This window comes from Brachyhypopomus gauderio, chromosome 5 (assembly GCF_052324685.1).
Source record: "Brachyhypopomus gauderio isolate BG-103 chromosome 5, BGAUD_0.2, whole genome shotgun sequence".
In the NCBI taxonomy this organism is placed as follows: Eukaryota; Metazoa; Chordata; class Actinopteri; order Gymnotiformes; family Hypopomidae; genus Brachyhypopomus; species Brachyhypopomus gauderio.
In genome coordinates this window covers 25,370,721-25,392,081 of record NC_135215.1, presented here as the reverse complement: position 1 = coordinate 25,392,081, position 21,361 = coordinate 25,370,721, and the positions used below count along the sequence as shown (strand labels likewise).

Below are 21,361 nucleotides of genomic sequence, written 5' to 3'. Positions count from 1 at the left end.
AATACACTGAATGAATAAAAACATTAACCCACTTTTATATTTACACAGAGCGATACTGATTCATTTAATAGACTTTAGATTTAATTTGAATGCTTTCATTTTTAACGGAGGACTGAGTGCTCACACTGTCACTATCCAAGTAGTGACAGTGTAATCCAGTAATCCAGCCCGGGTCATAGTCATCCTCACTACACAGATCTGAAGCGAGAAGAAACAGTTAGAATATCAACATTTAATTGTGTATAGCTCCAATGCACTACCATGGCTTTATAATTGAACTGTTATTCTATTTGATCAGTTGTATGTACTATTGCCACGTGGACTAACTGAACTGGTTCAGATATCTGTGCTGTAAAGAAAAGGTAATCTTCTTGGCTTTGGATTTGTATGCTAATGACCCCATGCTCTCGTTTTCTGGATCAATAGGGAGGGAAAGCAGGTGCAAACTGCAGTACTGGCAAACATTGCAGTATTTACAGAAGTGAACTGAAAATCACCAACAAGCAAAAGTGTTCATTTAAATTGGGAGGGACATGTGATAAATGTGACATCAAACAGCAAACCTAAACAGCCTATAGAATAATAACAGAAAACACAACATCTGTAAAAAGGTAAATGAACCACAGCAAGAGACCCCCTTTAATTTATTTAACTTCCAGTGAAAACAGCCATCGCATACAAGTTATTTATGTTTCAGCGACAGGAAAAAAAAAGCAGGAAACAACTACCACAAGGTCCTCCGGTATAAACGTTTCACAATAATGGCAGGACCTAGTGTATGTCTTTATGTGAATCGGGAAACTCAGAAGGGGACTCATGTCCCAAAAATCTATAGATTAGGGAATGTAGATGATGATTTGTCAAAATGCGCTCCAGTTCAGTGGTCATATCGTTACTTATTTGATTGAGAAAGCTGGGATAGCATTAACACTAACGAGACACTGCACACCTACAAGTAATTTGATGCATACAACTGTGTCATGAGAATGTCAGATATCACGGCATGCGTGCTGAATTTTGTGTCTTGAAGTCACATGTTCAAGCCAAGGACACTAGACCATAATGTATGATGCTTGAAGGATCATATAGTTTATTCGTGAATTGTATTGCTAAATACCAGTGAGCAACACTGTACGTTATTATGCATTGGTGATGATGCATTGTTTTATTTAAATTTAAACAAAACTATACTCTATACTGCCTCATGGTTATATTGTAGACTAGTGATGCTGAATAACAATCTAACAGGTCCATGAAACACATGATGTGATATATGACAAATCAGGTGACTGCTTTAGAAAGCTTCAGTTTTGTTTATAAATTAAATGCTAATCTCCATTAGCAAACAGATACTGCTGATCTTACAGAGCAAGTATTACTCAATATCGAAAGTGGTTTTGAAGTTTACGACATCCTGACTTCTTAGTTTGTTGCAGCAACACTTTGCTGTCAGATGAAAGAAATGCAAAGTAATATATTTCTATAAACAGAGTACACTGACAGGGTTACTACTCTCTTTTTTTCAAACAATATATACCGTATTCTCTTCATGCTTCAGTATGTCCTTTAATTGAATGCCTTTATTATCTTTCCTGCTTGTTCTGTACTCTTTTCTCACCGTTGTATTTCACAGTGTGTTATATTGTGCAGTATTGTGCTGCTATACTATTACTGTGTTGTACCCTGAAGCAGAACTTGCTTCAGTGTTTACTAAGCAGCTTTATGGAGGATTGACAGAGAACCTTCATTTGAGTTGAAGTTGAATATAAATTGAAAAAGGAGGAATTTTCATTATTAACATTAAGAATGATAAGGTAGACGTAAATGGTGCACAAATGTTCCTGTAACACTTTATAATAAGTGACTTCTCAAGTTGTCAAGCAGTTCTGAACCTGCTTGCTAATTTAACAGTTCTGAAATAGCAAATGAAAAATCTGTTTCAAGACATGTGGTCTATTCCCACTAGGACCTAATGCACGTAAAAAACATCCCAGTACAGACTTTTCACCTTATCACAGTGTTTTGCCTTTGCTTTTTGTGCCAAGCACTGATGGAATTGTAATGAAAAGGAGTCAGTACAACAGTAAAACAATGAAATACGACATAATGATTTAGTCTTTCTGTGACACAGACACAACATACATCTGCTATCAAGGTTTTAATGGGATGGTTAACAAACTTCATTTGGTGAGTCATACTGCACCAGGATCAGGTCCAGCACGGAGCCTGTACCGCCCCCACAGTTTCCTTGCCATGGGTCACAATATTCAGCTCAGCAAGCAAAACATGTTGATGAAATCTTTGCCTGGAGCAAAAAAGGTGGTCAGTGGTCACATTGCTTACAAAGAAAGTTTATTTTTGCAAAATAACTGGAAATAAATAATGCACATTTAATGCACACGTCATGGCGCAGTATGATGAATCATTTGCAGTCAGGAAGGATTCTGGGAACAGCAGGATTCTGGCTGTTTCTGTCACTCTGGAGATAGTTCATTCTGAATCCTTATTTTTTCTCTCTACATTTATGCATATTTACTCAAAAAAAATCCTACCGTTAAAATGCTCTGCTCTGTTCTTAAAGTTTGTTGTGGCTTTCATACTAACCTGGATTTCATATGACCTTCAGCACATCCACCACCAACCCAGCATCGTCCGCTTCCTCCCTTCTCAAGAGACCTGCTTCCACCTTGTGGTGCCCAGGTAGAAGCTCTTGTGCAAGGGCATGAACTCACCCTGATTGGTTACTGCCATGGATGTCTGCAGCCCAAAGCCCAGGGCCCTGCCCAGGATGACAAGTTCCAGAGGCACCCAAAAGCACTTTTGTAAGGCGCTCTGGACAAGAGCGTCTGCTAAATGTCATAACTGTAAATGTGTTTCATTTCTGATCTGTTGCAGCAATTCTCATCTGAAGCACTGGACATGAATTCACGGTCGAAGTTAACCCTGGGTAAGAATGACACAGTGAATCAGCCAGTTGAACTAAAGCTAAGCTTTGCATTTGTTTGGAGCACATTACATTCGGTCTGCAGTTTTAGCAGAAGTCGATGTTGTGCACCTCACTTATCTGATTACAAAAAAGTTTCCTGTGATCTGTTTATTCTCATTTTAGCTATCACTGTAAAATGTGGAGATTTTGAAACATCTGTTCATAAAGTTAAATGGGGCCTTACTTCTATGCTGAGGACCAGCATGCTCATATTGTCTGTGTTGAGGACACCATGACCAGAAGACATACCTAGTGCAACAACAATGAAGCAAGTAAGTTTCCTGCTGTTCCAGTGACTTTAAACTGATAGACTAAACAGGAAGGCATTGCACGTAACTATATTGGCAACATGTATAATGGTGTTTTATTGTCATATGGTCATGAACATTATAAATGCAAACATATGACAGGCTGGAAAGATCAAAGTGATGTTTGTCTTAGAGGTTCCAGCCTATCTGAAAACAACATTCTTCCTTGTCTTGCGATTGGTGTGCTCCGCCAGGATTTCAGAGTAGAATGTCTTGATGGTGTAACTGAGTGGTTCTTGTGTATTATGCTGATCAGCACTATTGGCCTGCTGTCAGATGAAGTCATTGACCGTGTGGAAGATAAATGGTGCAAGCACTCGTGGTGAGATGCAGACATGCCACATTATATATTACGTTATATATTATATAAACTATTGGATATCTTAAGTGATTTATGTTAGAAGGATAAAAGCCAGAAAGCCTTGATGAAATAATGAAACAACCTGAGCCTGAATGGAAAAAAACACCTTTGTGTCAAACCAGAAAAGCCTTGTTTGGATGGGATGGACTGGAAGGCATACACTATAGTCTATATCTTTATAAAGGGACTGAGCAGCCACAATGCTGCTCAGGGGCAGTCATGGCCTGGCAGTTAGGGAACTGGTCTTGTGACCGGAGGGTTGTGAGTTCGATTCCCAGACAGGCCATGACTGAGGTGCCCTTGAGCAAGGCACCTAACCCCAACTGCTCCCCGGGCACCGGGCTAGGGCTGCCCACCGCTCTGGGCACGTGTGATCCACAGCCCCCTAGTAATCACTAGTGTGTGTGTTCTGACTGCACAGATGGGTTAAAAGCGGAGGACAAATTTCGATTGGGGTGTAAAAATCACAATTGACAAAATATGGCACATTTCATTTCACATTTCAATGCACATGCATTAGCCACTTAACTGCAATAACAGACATGACCAGCAGGTGTCAATGTTTATCCAACAAAGTATTTGGCCTATATACCAGGAACTAAACGAAAACGTGCCATATTTGTCAATTGTGATTTTTCACCACAATCGAAATTTGTTAGCTTATACCTTTTATACATTTTCTCCCTCATAAATATAATTATTACATATATGTCTGTAATTCCATGTAGACCAAAAAATTAACAGCATATTTTTTTTCTATTGCTGGGTGACAATGATTTTCAGAACTTGGTGTACGTGATAGCACTTAACAATAACCAAAACAGTGATGCGTATCTCCACAAAGAAAGGTGGAATTTTCATCCTTACATTATCAATAAATATCTGCCATTCCTCATCAAATGTATGCAGCATTTGCCTGGAAACCCAGTGCTTTGTGTTGGAGCCATTATAGAAATGTACAGAATGTAGTGAATGTAGTTCTGTACATTTCTATAATTTCTTTATAATTTATTATAAATGTTGTTTAAATATTTGAATATAAGACTGACTGTTGTCTGTTAAGGATTATCTTGCATAATTATGTTCATTTATGCATGACATCATCCATAGACATGAGTAGCATGAAGCTGCAGTATGCGTGACTTACAGTGATGATCAAAAGAATGTAAAAACACAAATTTATGAGGAACATAAAACCAATTACTCCACATCTTATGCACATTATATGGCCTCCCAAACAACAGAATATGAGAATGTTCAGGAGCAGCATCACAGGCACAATCGTGATAGTCATCTCTGTGTTACAGAAAGTAGACTCTCAATCCAGTGCCTAAAGGCTCCCAGTCTTGCCAACCCCAAAGGCACCAGATATGTGCCTGGCTAAGTGCCTGGACATAGAGGTCTGAATACATTGCCCGTATGTGTCAGGAATAAAAATGTGGACTAGAATTCAGGAAGATTGGCCTTATAAACGACATTATAGGCGATACATGCACATGCATTTAATGTTCGGCTGGAAGCAACCATTGCTATTAACCATTGTTAACCTTGTAAATCCTGTAAAGCGCTTTGTGACAACATGTGTTGTGAAAAGCGCTATACAAGTATATTTGATTTGATTTGATTTGATTGCACAGTGAGTTTGGAGCTACAAACAAATTCATTAGCAGTGAGTACAAACAATTTGAAGAATTTAATTATACATGAAGTGGCATTAAGCATGGTTCATATTTTTAATATGAGTACTAGCTCACTCAATACTAACTGCTCAGTGAAACTGCAGTTTATGATTGTTTAAGGGGTCCCATTGGATGCAGACCATCAAGGTCATCAAGTGAAGCCTCTTCACATCCATGTTAAAATGATAGGTGTTGATATTGTATTGCATTATATAGCATTTTACATTGTATTGCATTGTACTAATCTCCTATATTTTCACATTAGCCTTAACTGGTAGGCAGCTGGCTCCTGTTTACATTTTAGCTGACTGAGGAAGGTATATGTTTGGCCTGAAATACCCCTCAGCTCTGTGCCTCTGACCTCAATATCCCAGCAATTTACTCTGGGTTGACACTTTAGTTACCACTGACCTCCACTTCTCTCAAATAACATATAGAATCGTTATGAAGTTGCCTCACACATAGGAACAGTGCGTCAGGCCCAGAGCCTCACATGTACTTAGAGCTGCTCAGACACTCTGCGTCAAGTCGCTGTCCCACCAGAGCTGCTTCAGAAGCTGAGCTGAACCCTGGTGGACTGGTGACTGGGGCTGATGAGACATTGGTGAGCCAGGTTATTCTGAAGAACCGAAGGGTGGGTTTTTTTTTTCAGTATAACATTTATGAAGTGAAACTATGATGTTTGAAACAATATGAAGCCTACTCTGAGGGCAATGTTATAAACGGCGCTTGGGATTTGTTACATGTAGGATAGATGAGTGGAATTATTCCAAAGGATTCGTATGAAAGCTTGTGGATTGTGCAGCAGGTCAGCCTCAGTGTTATAAACACTGCTCATTTTGTGATATGTCAGTGATTTTATTTTTTATTGTATCTATCCACACTATCCCAGTTGTGTGTGTGTGTGTGTGTGGTTGTGTAAAAGAGAGACTGATAGAATGAGAGAGAGCACGAGAGAAGTAGCACTGCTTTATTTATAGGCTTCCTTCTTATAACTGTATTTCACAGTATTGCCCAGGTAAAGGAAAAATCTAATCACGAAGGTGACTTCAGGTCAAAATGAGATTCGTTTGACTGGCCATGAATCCACACTCTGTTGAGTCGTTCAGGAACCAGATACCATCGACCGATTCAGGCAAAATTTAAGACCTGTTTACATTTGTAATTTGGAATCATGATAAAGAAATATAGCTATTAATCATTCATAGTATTACAATGCAAATGAGGCTTGTTCTTGTCTTCAGGTACTCTGTAGTCTGAAGATAATGTAAAGTGCTGCAAAGGTTTTTGAGAAATGGAACCCAGTTTCAATACCTCATTATATTTTATTACCACTAGTATATGTCCCCCTGTTTGCAAGTGCTAGCAGTTTAATTACACTTGGCTACCTAGATTTACCTTTTTGAAGTGCATTAGGAAAGTTAATGTAAAAACACATTATAACACCACATAGAATACAGTGTGTCAGTAATGGCTGAAAGCTTTAAGCACAGCACTGTAAAGATGACTGTAAAGATGAATGATTAAAATAGGAGTCAAACTCGGATGTTTATTCATTTTAATTTATTACATGGCTCACAAAACTGTCAAAAAAACCTACTTTACACAATCCTTGCATCCAATAGCAGAGCAACTTGCACAGGTCACCTTGTGGGCAGAGGAAGAGATTGGAGAGGAAGAGATCGCCTTGCCTGGCGTTCAGTGAAGTTTGTTGCAATTGGCCTACTGGTGCCTGGTTCTACTGAGCACACATATTACAGCAGGCAAGCGTTTGTCCATAAAGCAAGCTGATTTGTCATTTCACACAAACATGTGACAGGCATGACGCTCTGTATTTGAATATGACACGTTTAAGAATACGCCTTCCCTAGCAAAACTGATCTGCATGTACTTGAATTTGACACGTTTAAGAATATGACTCCCCTATCTGCATGTATTTGAATATGACAAGTTTAAGGATACGCCTCCCATAGCATAACTCTTCTGCATGCTGCATGTTACATACACTCTGGATTCATCATTCAATGAGGAAACACTCAGAGCATGAATGTTTATACTATATCAAATCTGTAGACAGTAAGTGGCCATCACAGAAATCGGTCCTGTAAGACATTTGTCTTGTCAAAAGTAGAATATGTGAAAAGTCTAGCGGCAAGACATCATCTCTATACACTGTAGCTTTAAGCATTTAACTCCATCTTTTACATGTAAATAATAAGTAGACTATGTTGATTTTCTGTTTTAAGGCAGACAACTATAAAAACACACTAGAACACTAAAGATACAGCTATCCAAGTCCAGTAAACCATCTTATCTAAGAGTAAAATTAGGACTTGTTGGTATAATAGCAAGGTTTATTGTGAATACAATCATTTTCACTTAATACTGTTTCAAATAACAATTCAGTTTTTGTTTTGTGTGAAGGACATTATACACCCTCTCATTTAAACTATAAACAGAATGTGTCAGCAATATTTGCATGTAGGTTATCATTAAATACTAATCTGAAATCATGCAACAAACAGCTACTATATATGGTATGCCTGGTATACTATATATTACTGCATAAATGCTATGGAATATAGATACTAATATTAAAATGGTTATAAGAAAATCCAATCAAATGTTACAAATTCCACAGTCAATCCGAAGTCAAATCAAACTTAATTCTGATATAGTCGATTGCATTGTATTTCTCAAAAGAAAGTCTGTCATAGTGTACAGTTTGAATAGTTGCACAGTTTGTAAATTAAAGTCCAGAGTTTCTGCAGCATGGATTAGAATCCAGCACATATACAGAACTTTAAAGCACCTTTTGAAGCATCTCCCTAGTCAATATTGTGTACTTAAAAGAGCAATGAGTCACTTCACATTATGAAACATTATATTATACTGACTTGTATACTATGTTTCAGAGATTTGGGGTGGATTTGCTCTATGGAGCATACACTACAAATGCAGTTTGGTCAAATCTCACTTGAGCTTCACTTCATAGAAATAAAAAACAATCATTCAAAAATTTCATGAAAATGACTTATTGCTCTTTTAAAGAATGTTTCTTTCTTTGTCTAAATTCTACATACTCTCTATTGAAAGTCTTGTTCAATATATGATTAGACTTTCTGTGTGAAATTGGCCTTGTCATAGAATAATATAGGATTGCTGGTCTTTCTCCTGAAACCTGACATTTCTTAGCGACCTTGTCTACGAGGCTGAGAAGCCATGTGGTTGGCAAGCATACATGCTAAAGCAATACCTGCCACCTGGGTAAAGGCAAGCCCGAGCACAGAAGCTGCAATATGAAATACATTATCATTAACAAAACTGAAGACTTTCCTGAAGCAGCCATGTTGGTGAATCCCCACAGCTTCAATGGCTCCACTGCCCCCTTCTGGCAAAGGCCTGTTATGACAGGCCTTACGACGTATGCAGCAGCTGTCTGGCACCGACACGGAAAATGTGTCATTGCCCAAGCTGCCTACTGGCGAAACAGCCTCTTGAGTGGCCCATTCAGACAGGAGCCAGTCACGCCAACCTTCTGCCCCACAGCACTTAAGTGCCCTCTGGATGCCATCTAGAGCGTTGGCAAGGCCTTCGTCATCCCCATAGCTCAGGACGGCTCTCTGAAGGCCACTGCGGAAACCTCTAGCAATGTCTTCTCTGTAGAAAAGCCCCGAAAGACCAGCAGCCAAACCCCCAATGAGCACAGCCAGCTGGAAGAAGCCGTAGGCCCGGAGAAGGCAGGGCAGGCGGACCGCCACGCCCAGGCAGCCCAGAAATCCCCAGATGGTGATGGTCGCCCCTGTGGCTAGCAGTATTGCTGGGGCGTTGGGGTAACGGTTCACTGAGAGCAGCATGTAGTCAGCCAGTGAGGCTTGCACCCAGATGCCCAGTGTGAAGATCGCCAGTCCAGCCGCCCAGAAGAAGCAGCTGAAGATGAGCAGTGCGAGGCGTAGCAACGGCACCATCCCCACTACCTGGCAGCATGGCAGGGCGCCGCCCGCCACGGCCACATGTGGCGCCAGTGAGGCTTCGGAATCCAGCGAGAGGGAGAAGCGCTGCTGTGCGTGATGCCGGGGCTCTCCGGGCTCCTGGAAGGGCGAGAGCAGGTAGCCGGGCAGGGCAGAGGAGCGGCGGAACGCCCCAGGCGAGACGGGAGCTCCTGAGCCACGTGGAGACGAGAGCCGGCGAGCGGCGTGCCGATCTTTCATGCGCTGGGGGCTCAGCCGTGCGGGCAGAGAGTCATAAGACGCAGACACAAGTGTGCAGCTCATGGTTGCCGGTCTGGTTCCGTCCGCCGTCCACTCTCTCATTTACTCCACTCTCTTCATCTGCTCCCTTTGTTTCTCAGTGTCCATTCGCATCCCTCACTGCCCCCCCCCCCTTCTTTATAGCTTAGCCATCAACTCTTTGTCGTACAGCCACCCCCCACACCTCCACCCCCACCCATTCCTGACACTATAAATTGTCCACAGTGAATCAACACATGGAGGTCTTATCTTCGTCCGCAGCTACGCCCCACTCTGAGCTTACAGTTTTATATCTGACATCGCTTGCACTCGCCCAGCCATAAACGCTCCATGCCTCTGCAGTGAGTCTTTTATCCAGTACTGTGGCTGCTTCGCTGTGCTTCTTCAGATGGGACGTGTTAGTGTGGGCGGAGCTTTTTGGATGCATCTGGGACGCTATTAACACCCCACATCTGAAACTGCCTCTGCTGATACAGGGGTGACTATTCAAAATATGTGGTAGACAAAAATATTTTTTGTATTGTACAGTTACAGGGCCCCAAAAGAATATAACATCCCCGTACTGTGTTCTGTACTAACTGTTAACATTACATTGACAATACTAGTCAATGCGTCTTGATTCCCTGGACATCATTGTGAAATGCAACTTCACATTTTAAAATGTGAAAAATGATAATAAGAAAAGAATTCATATATTCAAACTTTTTACAGGTGGATAAATTTGTTACAGCATTGCTTCTCATTTGGACTATCCGTGAATACAAACAAACACACACACACACATACACACACACACACAAAAACTATGCATGCATCCAGGGAACACCCAGATTATATTATTGCAGGGGTTAAAAATAGACAGACATCACCACCAGCAAAGCGTTTAAAATCGGTTGTTGATTACTGGGAAAGCACATATCTCTCTGTAATCTCTTAATGGCTCCAGGCCACAACATCAACATCATCCTGATGATAGTCATTCTTGGCTTTTCCATTAATTAAGTGCCCTCATAAAATGGAAGGTCCTGTCAGAAAAGGACAGCCATCAATAACCCTGACTGACCAACGGTGGCCTGGCAGGCTTGCAGTGATTCAGGGCAGATGAAGATGGAGAGCTTATTCATTTCCAGAGTCTGGTAAGTCATTTGTATTTACATTCTATATTGTTTCTTTGTTCTAACAAGACTCCTGGAACATGTAATAATAATTCATTTAGTTAGCATTAGGAATTTTCTTAATACTGTAATGTCCAGGATTATGGAAATATATCTTAAGTGATATAGCGTAAATACTTAACCTGTGGTATTTGATACTGAATATTCTATTACCTCAAATACAATGACTGATAATAAATGACTTTGCCAAGATGCTTTCCAAGAATAGTTTTGGCTTAAGTCCATATAAAACAAGAATAAACAATAAAAGCCTTTAAGTTCATTATGATGTATTTGGTTTCCTCAAATATGGTTCCTGTTCATAATGTGTAAGTATTGCAAGTAACATTTTCGGAATGTTTGCTAATCCTGTAAATGCAAATGAAAAATCATCTTCACTAGCTGGGTCCCAACACACCTAAGATGGATTTGTAAGCTGGTGTTTTATGCTGGTAGTGTTTTAAGCTGGTAGACATGCAGTGGAGGACTTTCAGCAGTCAAGCTACATCTGTGATTATTCAATGGTCTGTCACAGGTGGGTGCATGCGCAACAAACCTCTGTATTCTGTACAACAGGTTACATCGCTTCTGTCTGACCTGCTGAATATTCACAAGGCCGTCAGGAACTACCAAAGATGAGCATAGCAGATGCTAGTAGCATTGTAGGTTGATAACAAAAACTTCTCACACCAAAATGCATAAGGGGTCTAAGGTATATGCTTCCTCATACATGTGACTATCAGGGCATGTATCTGCAGAGTAGAAGAAAATGTAGACAAATCAGAGATCATTACCAGGTTTCTCTGACTATCAAATCACCAAGGTCATAAAGACAAGAGCTGTCATATTCTGAGATACTTGGTAAATGCTTGCATTGCTGTTACAAGTTTGGTGTTGTCGACTTGTTAAAAGATGAAAATTGTGAGGTAACCTTGATGCTCCCTGATTCCATGTTATTCACAATCGGGCATCCCAATATAAAAATCCCACAATTACAGTATTTAAAAATCCTGTTATTGTATAATATCGTTCCCAAACTTGCTCCAGCAGTCTAACTACACTCAAAAGTCAGTGGCATCTGTTTGGACCACTGCTCAAGTACGATAAATGAAACAGATGAATATCAATGTCAGCGCTTGTAAAATATTCTCTCAATATACTTTTGTATATAGTGATTCTGTCCTGCTTGTCCTCATATCATATCAGTGCTCACGTGTAGCTGCAGTGTGTAACCACATCGCTACTTTACTGTTAGAAACTGCACACAGTTCGGTGCTGAATGCGCAGGTTTTGTCTCCTGGCCACACCTGCAGTGAGACGGAGCAGCAGTGGCACAAGCCCAGAACTGCAGTAAATGTTGAGATGAAATATGCAGGCCCTGGTGTAGTGATATCTAAATGTAAACACTGTCTGTGAAGTGTAAAATTAATTTATTGGAAGCATGATCTGTCCATGCATGGCTACAAATTGTATAAGGTAAGGAACATGAGAAGGTGAGCCATGCATTATTGAGTATTATTTTGTTTCGTTCTCATTGTTTTGACAGAGTTGGCCATAGACAATATTTCACATGCTTTGCCTGATATATAAGTTTATATTAGTTTTTTAAATATTTTTGCAATTGTGTTTTTATTATTGTTTTTTTATAATTTTTTTTGTCAGGGTGAAACCTGGGCCAATAGACAAAATAGTCATCATTAGACCAAGACCCAAATTCTCATGAAAGGAGGAATCAAGTGAGGTAGTGAACTGATGTTGCTGTAATTATGACACCATCCAATCTAAAAGGTCATAGGCAGTATGAGAAACATTTCTATAGCACACTCTGCACTCAGTGTTGGTCTTGAATACTGCTTTTGTACCTTATCACAGCAAAGTTGTAAAATTACAGGCTGTTAACAGTGTCACTGAAACCTGTACCAACGAAGATCTCTCACCTATCAACACTCACCATCGCCCATCACCCATCACCCCTCTCCCCTCACCACTCAACCCTCAACGTGTATTAACCGTGCAACGTCCTGAGTGACCAGCACTTCATCATGCGAAAGTTGGGACCGCATACTGAGAAAAGGTGGCCTGTAAACTGTTCAGGGCTCACCAAAAGGGATAGTGCCAGAATGCCTGAACCACTTTACATCACTGACTGAGTCAGAATACAATGAGGAAAGACAAGTAAAAGTAACAATATAATGTGGTGACACACCAGTCAATCTCAGGGTAGTGTGAGATTGACACTGTGAGAACATCTCATTCTGTAAAAGTGAAGATGATGGTATCTGACATCTAATTTCCACACAGTCAATAATGGGTATCAGAGTACTTGTAGAACACAGTTGGCATTGTGGCCCTAGTTTTCTCAAGAGACATCCATATTCCAATAGTGCCCAATAAAGTATACAGAAAGTTACAATTCTCCTTGTTACAGGTTCAATTTGTCTCCAAAATGCTTGTAGGTGGTAGTAGCTTTCAAGTGAAAGAAAATTATTGTTACCTTTAAATCAAAGCATAATCCATTATTGATGCTGACAGGAGGCTATGGCAATACACTGGCCTAAATGTTACAGTCCTGTTAGAAGGAACTGCAGCATAATGTAAAAGGTAAACATTCAGTAATTCATTAACATGGATTCAGCTATAAACGTCCCAATGATTGATTAGAGATCTTTATTTATTCATATTCTGTAAGTGTGTGTTATTGTCAACTGTATCCTGCTTTTATTAATTTACTCATGAATGAATAATGACAGGTGTATATTCTGAATAATATATAGCATACATACCCAGTATAGAATCAGTATGACATAATATTGGATTGGTATGACACAATACAAACCTGGTACAGGATCAGTATGACATAATACAAATTTGGTACAGGATTGGTATGACATAATACATACCTGGAATAAGATCAGTATGACATAATACAAGTTTGGTACAGGATTGGTATGACCTAATACATACCTTGTATTGGATCAGTATGACATAATACAAACCTGATAAGGCATAACCCTCTCCAAGCTAAATGACTGCTTCAGTCTAACCTTAGTCAGCCTCTTCCGCAGCTCTTCCATCACCAGCTACTGGATCTATATTTTCTCACATGCTAAAGCCAAAGCTGATTGTTCTGGTTTTGCATCGTAATCGTGGCACTGAAGTAACAATTCAACATCTGTATTTTCCTCTTCAATGAATGATCTGATCATCATGTTCTCTCATAAATAAATAAATAAGATAATGAAAAGAAATAAGAAATGAAAGGTCTTATCTAATACCAATCTAATGACAATGGGCATTAGAAGTTAAAGGCTTTTCAGTTCACTTGACCACCGCACCACAAGGGGCACTGTAAGTTATTTATAGCGAATTTCCGTTGCTGCAAAACAGAAGGGGTTTGTATATCCGGTACGATTTCCGGCTCCACATGATTGTTCGTTGCTTCGGTCAGCTTCACGATAAATACATATTAGTAGTTGTTTTGTTATTAATAATACGATACCTTACTGATATGAGGTTATTAACATTTTGTTAAATATATACTTCCGCGTTTCTTTAAAAAATCATAATGGAAATAGTCGCTCCAGAGAGTCGCCAAACAAGTAAGTGAAACCCATAAGCAACTTAGCTTACGAGCTAAACGGTAGCAAGTTGATAAGTGGCGCGATTTTGAGAGAGTGAAGCTAGCAAGCAAATCCAATAGTGTCAAAATAGCAGGTACGGGCATGGCGAGACTGTGTTCTAGCATTGTCCCTCAGATTTATACAAGTACAGATATTTGACAAACATCTGAGTAATTAACATTGCCTCGTAATTTTGGCTAAGGGTTTAGGTCTATAGTGCTTATGGTTACACGTTAGCCCATTTGCTAACAATCACTTGCCAAAAACAATCCTGAGTTATATCGACTTTTATGGCTTAGTTCCTACAGTTAACTAGATTGTTACCAAGGCACCCAGTGGGCCTCTGTGGTGCTGCCATTGTTTTTAACGATGATAATAATAACAACAATAATAATATGCAGCTATTAATAGTCTTTGTTCAGTCCAGACTAGAAATACATAATAAAAAATCCCCATATTATAAAGATTGTTGGTGAAGAAGTAGGCTGTGTATATGCATATTTGTTTTGCAGTGCATTGGCATTTCTAGAGGTTTAGCTATATTAGGCTTTCTATTGTAGCATTTTCTTGCAGTTATTAATAATTCATGCAGTGATTATTATAGAAATAGGACAGCTCAAACAATATATCTATGTCCTTTTGGAACAATAGGGGTTGTCATTTATCCATTAATAAGTTTTTACCCATGTCACTTTAAGGGTTCAACAAAAATTTTTAACAGCATATTCCAATTGCAGTTTTTCATGCAGTATTTCTGTCCATATTTTGCAACCATGATTGATTGACATGCCTGATTACACCTGCGGGAACAAGTACTTCATATTTGGATTGTATCTGCATTTTTTGGCCAGATTTCATTTACCCTTTCCCCAAAATGTGGCCCCAGAGTGACCAGATGATGTCATATCATCTCAAGTAAAAAGCATACTGACCCACACATCCCTTCCCTTTTAGGCCCTGAAAGTGTATTATACCAGTGTATTATACGCTGTGAAATATGTGCAGAAACGGTCTACAGCAGGCAGTGAAGTGTCTGCTTCAGTGCGGGAGAAGGCTTTGTGAGGCAGCTGTTGTCATTTCTGCTGTCAGCAGATACATTTCCAATTATATAATTATAATTATATCTGGACATAATTTATACATTGTGTAATTATGTCTGGATACAGAATATGCATTCTGTTTACACTTATGTAAAAAAAAAAGTTTAAATCTGTCAAGTGAAATGGTCAAGTGAAATGTAAATGTGATTCGATCAACAAAAATGCATTTTAATGTGAGGTGTAAATATACTCTGACTGACTCTGCTCTGACAAACACTAACAATTCCCTAATCAAAGGGGTCTGGAGCTAAATGTCCCTCTTAAACGACTGCTGCTTCCTCTTTTTCAGCCCCTGCACTCCCTCTTTCTGCCCTCCGCCTTGTGGTGCCACCCCTGCGCCTAATGTCAGCTTTTCTTTGGCAAGTGGTTCAGCGGCGCAACGTAACACAATATGCGAAGCTAGAGCAATTTGTTATGTTGGTGTCCGAAACAGTTCCAGACATCATGAGTCAAAGTCTGGTAAATAAGCTGGTGTTTCACCTGCGGAAAAAGGTAATCTTCGAATAAAGAAAATCATAATCTGTATTAAAAGAATTTCAGAAATAAATAAAATGTTAATGTGATGTTTCATGTCAAATTTGGATAATAGCTCAATGCAAAATGTAAATCAGATTTAGTATCTCCCATGTAAATCACTTAATAATGAATTCTTGCAGGTGATCCTAGAGCTCTGTCTTAAGGACAAAACTCCTGACCACTGGATTATTCAAGCACATTTGGACACACTTCGTAACCTCACTCATAAAGTAGGTGTGACCGTATAGTTTTACATATTTTGGACAAAACGGTATATAGCAATTTCATTGTTGCTTATTAAGATAGCAGTATATTAAAATCACATTGAGATGCACAATTATGCAAGCAAACAAAATGTGATCTTTAAGAGGTCTCACTTACATGTTGCAGTCTTGAAATCAGAAAGACCAAATAATAAAAATGTGCACATACAATGCCATGTTGCTGCAATACCTGTTTGTTGAAATATCTGTGTATATTGGAAAACAAAAAGCAAAAAAATTTGGGCAATGGCTCGCTAGCATTAGCACTGCGGCCCACATGTTGAATCTCTATTTACTGTATGTGGAGGTAAACACAAGGTTTAATGATGACATGCATGTTTTTGTGACTGAGTGTAATATTTCCTTTTTAAACAATTGAATCAATTCATGACATGTTATCACTTAAAATATGATTTACTTCTTCTTACTACTTGCGCATTCAAATAATAAGCTATGTAATCATCCCTGCAAGTGAGTAGACTAAGACAAATTCAAAATAAAACACAATGCAATAATTTTGTGTTTAAAAGCTTTCAACTAAACAGCCTTTTAAGATACCAGTATGTTTAGGGCTGTTAAGATAACTGAAAAACTTTGATGGAGCAATAGTAAACGGGATATTGCCTCATCAAGATGACCCAAAGTGATCTTTATGACTGAGTGAAAAATTGTGTAGATTTCTTTAAGTTATTGAAAAACTGGCTACGTTGAACTCTCACATGATGCACTTTACCTGCCAGGTGGTGCAGCCAATGAAAAACTAGGAAATATTACCACAAAACTGTTTAATTTCAAATGAGCTTCAAATGCCAGATGTCCAATCATTTTAATTGTTTAAAACATTTGTTCTGTAAAAAAATACTGTAATACAGACATGCAATGTTTGTTAAATAAGAAAATATCTAGATGGAGAAATGCAGATTGCTTATTTTTATACATTTGTACCTGTTTGATATCAGACCTATGCTTACATCAGTACGTTATGTTATTTCATTTGAACATTTGCAGTGCAAAGATGTTGAAAGTGAAATCGTGAATACCAAATTCATAAGGATGATCCATAACATCTTGGAGGACACCGCCATAAGAGAGAACTTTTTTCAGGTTTGATATTCAGGTCTTTTTTGTTCTTAATTTAACTTTCCTTGTCTTTCCTTGTTACCCATTCTGCAATTTTCTTATTGTCTTGTTGCCAATTTGTCTCCACAGAACGTGTTTCCTGTTGAGTATGGTTCTGGATATGACACTGTGCTGCAGAGCCTGGCGTGGGAGTTCCTCACTCGAGTAGAGGAACTGCTGCCTGTGCCGAACCTTAAAGAGGTGGAGTATCTGACCCAAACGAGCAACAGTGTCTTTATTTAGCATTTGTTCATTTGTTGTTGTTGTTTATCAACAATGAATTTCACAACAACAATGGTTGAACAACAATGGTTGTTTTTTTTTATCAGGGCAAGGACAAATATCCTGTTGTGACAGGATTACATTTCTGCATCCTTAATAATAAATTAGTAATTATTCATTTGCCCTGCTCATATGCTACTAAAATTGCTTCAAGTGAAAACTATTTACAATTATTACATTTGTGATTTTTGGTTTTGTTAGGCTCAGTCATTAATTTGTGACAATGTGTTCTAACCCAGTTGCTCAGTAATTTAAGCAATTTCTGTTGCACCTTGTACAAAAAATAAGATACTGGCAATCCCAGCCACATACTAGTAAATCTAATGATAGAAACATGAGCCATTTTGACCAAACTTCACACAGACTAAAGAGGTTAATGCAGTCTATATTAAGTGAGCTTTCTACACAGTGTTTTTAAGATTAACATTTTGTACTTTACAGACAGCCTCGTGGCTCTGTGGTGCGTTGTCTGCCATGGAGGATATTGTCCAGCCATTATCTGACCCAGCAGAGTTACGGGATGTGCTCCAACATTTCAAAACCAGGAGACACAGTAACAGAAATGGTAAGCATCTCAGAGTTTTTGATTATACCAGCACTGGGTAGTGTGAACACACCTGATTCTGCTCAATAGTTAATGATCAAGTGGAATTGAGTGTGTTGAAGCACGGAGTGCTTTCTGTCAAGAGATTCAATATTGATTTTAAGTGATTATTGTTATAGTTAATGACTGCAAAATTCTTCCTCTTTGTTTTTCCCCTATGACAGCAGCCATTCATTCAACAAAAGAGGTTGTTTGTTTGCCACTCCCAAGTGAAGGAGGGACAGTCCTACCTTCTATTTCAGTAGAACAAGAGGAGGTTCAGTTGCCTGCCAGTTCAGTTGCACAGGACAAAATCCCATCTCCCTCGTCCATGGCACAAGAGACAATCATTATTACACGAGCGGTAACAGAAAACCCATCAGAGTCTGACTGTGCTGCTGCCACTATAATGAGCCCTACCCCCAGTGACACAGAGGAGGTGGAGGATTTGGACAGCATCGCCGAGCCCAGCACAGTCGGGGTGGAGGATGAACTACACGAGGAGTCGATTTATCAAGAGAACAATACGGGGATGTGTGAAGTCCAACAGATCTACCTCACTGCAGATGGATCTACTGTCATAGTTTCGGAATTGGACAATGGTGGAGAGGAGACCACTCAGCTGCAGTTTCTAGAGCAGCCTGATGGAGCGGAGACCCCTGGTGTAAGGGAAATGAGCATGGAGGAGTGGATCTCTGAAATAGCCGGGAAGGTGATATCCCTTCCTGTCTTACCTTCTACTACTCCTGTGGAGGTCCTTGCGGAAGAGACGACATACGTTCCCATTGTTGAAAGACCGCCATCGATCAAGGCCATTATTAACAGGAAGAGTGCCCCAACCCAACCATCACTGGGCAGGAAGTTGCTGGCAGCGCCGGCCGAATCCCGGGTTCCTCAGGACGCAGGAGAAAAGAAGCATGTGTGCCGTGTGTGCACGAAAGAGTTCCGCTACGAATGCCAGCTGAAGAACCACGCTCGTACGCACACGGGCGAGCGGCCGTTCCAGTGCTCGGACTGCGGCAAGCGCTTCCGCTGTTTCAGCTTCCTGTCAAGCCACATCAAAACGCACTCGCTCGCCCGACCCTTCAAGTGCGTACAGTGTGCCAAGACCTTTCGCAAGAAGGCCGACCTCGTCAAGCATGCGCGCGTGCACACGGGCGAGAAGCCGTACATGTGCACCGTCTGCGGCAAGAGCTTCTCGCAGGGCTCGTACCTGAAGATCCACCGCGAATGCCACACGTCGGAGAGCCTGCACCAGTGCCCGCACTGCGAGAAGTGCTTCCCGACAGCGTTCAAGCTGGCCATCCACGTGCGCTACCATTCCATGGCGCGCTCCTACCAGTGCAACGTGTGCGGGAAGAGCTTCATCTACGCCAGCCTGCTGCGCCGGCACAAAGGCTACCACGTGGGTGAGCGGCAGTACCTGTGCTCCATTTGCGGCAAGGCCTTCGTCTACATGTTCGACCTGAAGAAGCACCAGCGGAACCACGAGAGGCCACGCGCACGAGTCCCCTGCGCCGTCTGCCACAAAACGTTCGCCGGGCCCGAGATGCTGCGCTGCCACATGCGAGTGCACACGGGCGAGCGTCCGTTCAGCTGCGCCGTGTGCGGCAAGAGCTTCTCGCAGATCGGCAACATGAAACGTCACGAGCGGGTGCATACGGGCGAGAGGCCCTTTACCTGCACGGAGTGCGGGAAGACGTACAAGCACTCGTCGCACCTGAAGAACCACATGCTGAGCCACACGGGCGAGCGGCCGTGGCGATGCGCGCAGTGCGGCAAGAGCTTCAAGTTCGCCGCACCCCTGCGCAAGCACGAGCGCACCCACCTGGCCGAGCGCAGGGCGTGCGAGCAGGCCAGCGGCCGCAAGCGCAGCCACGCCAAGAGCTCCTAAAGGACTGAGGAGCATCAGCACCTTCCTCCAGCGTTTTGGATGAGCAGCTCGGCCTTCTGTCCCGAGTTACGATATAGATGGCCTGGCTCGGGTTTTGTGGATGGCAGTGAGGTAATCTTGTAGGGGAGGACACAAAGAAGTGCTGTTTGATCGAGCAGGTGATGATGGTGCAGATGTGTAGCAGCAAGTATAAAATGAGGAACTGTTGATATCTGTAGGAACTTCAAAAAAAATTCCAACCATCACTTGAGATATGTGGAAGTTGGACACAGTCAGACAGCAGCGACAGGTGTGAGCCACATACCTACCAAAAATATGAGGTACATTTGTAAGATGAAATAATTTTGTTGCGATATTTAGATTTGCTACATAGAATACATATTTTCATACTTGTTGTTGTTTGTTTCGAACTGTTTTTTTTTTTTTTTTACTTGTATACCACAAGAAATATTAGTTCACTTCATGGAGTGGTCCATCACAAGCTGTTGATGGTAACTGATTTTCTGTACCAGGAACATTGATCAACATATTGAAGATATTCCTGATCCTAGTCTGTAGTGCTCTTTGCATTGGGATTGTATAAATACATAAATGTTCAATTAAAACATTAAAAGAAAGTTATGTTTAGGACAAATACATTTTTGGAACATTTATTTAGAATTTCCAAATTAAGTCTTTTCAACATTTATTGTAAAACCTCTCTTTTGAGAAAGTCATTTGGAAGAGGTAGAAGAAACTACTGAAAATAATGGCATATCTTATTCATTGCTAATAAAGTCTACAGTCAAAATTGATTTGTAAATATGCAAAGTCTTTCTTACTCAATAAATTATTAAATAAACAAATAGTCAATGGCTGACTCTTTACTATCTGCATTGTATTTTATGGACTTGTGTGAGTCATCTGACAAAGCATGGTTTTTAATAAGGTTTTTAACTAATGTAAGTATGTTGTTCACTTTTATGTTATTGGGGTAACTAATACTAAATACTGAAAAGGCAAATGTGATAACGCTAAGTACAATAAAGTAAAAGTGGCTCCAGTACTAATTCTGAATAATTATGAAAATTGTGTGTTGTTGGTGGGATCACTGGTGGTCATTTGTGATTACTTCAGACCACACCAGTGAGGTGTTGGATAAGCCTAAAACGTTTTTTATTATTCTGAAGCCTCCTTCTACATGGATATTTATAAATACCCAAGGGCCTGACCTCACACACCTATGTGGTAGTGAATAACTCGAAGA

General features: G+C 40.3%; 2 protein-coding genes and 1 long non-coding RNA gene across 3 annotated transcripts; 2 read left to right on the top strand and 1 right to left on the bottom strand.

Annotated features, from left to right (window-relative positions):
• Positions 1–2,305: 2,305 nt before the first annotated feature.
• On the top strand, positions 2,306–12,492 carry LOC143514920 (uncharacterized). The gene is made up of 5 exons (XR_013130987.1): positions 2,306–2,700; positions 2,896–2,947; positions 3,110–3,258; positions 10,588–10,720; positions 11,315–12,492. It is a non-coding gene; the product is annotated as an uncharacterized LOC143514920 (long non-coding RNA).
• LOC143513885 (tetraspanin-7-like) lies at positions 6,901–9,689 on the bottom strand. Its single transcript, XM_077004580.1, has one exon. The coding sequence runs from the start codon at positions 9,645–9,647 to the stop codon at positions 8,526–8,528; it is 1,122 nt and encodes a 373-aa protein (XP_076860695.1). The 5' UTR covers positions 9,648–9,689; the 3' UTR covers positions 6,901–8,525.
• A 1,662-nt stretch (positions 12,493–14,154) lies between the features above and the next one.
• On the top strand, positions 14,155–20,950 carry LOC143514918 (uncharacterized). Its single transcript, XM_077006698.1, has 7 exons — positions 14,155–14,337; positions 15,748–15,950; positions 16,115–16,204; positions 17,246–17,341; positions 17,447–17,557; positions 18,080–18,203; positions 18,407–20,950. Exons 1-7 carry the CDS (start codon positions 14,304–14,306, stop codon positions 20,113–20,115), a joined length of 2,367 nt encoding a protein of 788 aa, XP_076862813.1. The 5' UTR covers positions 14,155–14,303; the 3' UTR covers positions 20,116–20,950.
• Positions 20,951–21,361: the final 411 nt, after the last annotated feature.

Bases quoted from the DNA above. Each gene is read 5' to 3' on its own strand.
- LOC143514918 (XM_077006698.1), top strand. From the start codon at position 14,304: ATGGAAATAGTCGCTCCAGAGAGTCGCCAAACAA. The intron at 14,338-15,747 runs GTAAGTGAAACC...CCTCTTTTTCAG, and splicing joins TCCAGAGAGTCGCCAAACAA to CCCCTGCACTCCCTCTTTCT. The intron at 17,342-17,446 runs GTTTGATATTCA...TTGTCTCCACAG, and splicing joins TAAGAGAGAACTTTTTTCAG to AACGTGTTTCCTGTTGAGTA.
- LOC143513885 (XM_077004580.1), bottom strand. From the start codon at position 9,647: ATGAGAGAGTGGACGGCGGACGGAACCAGACCGGCAACCATGAGCTGC.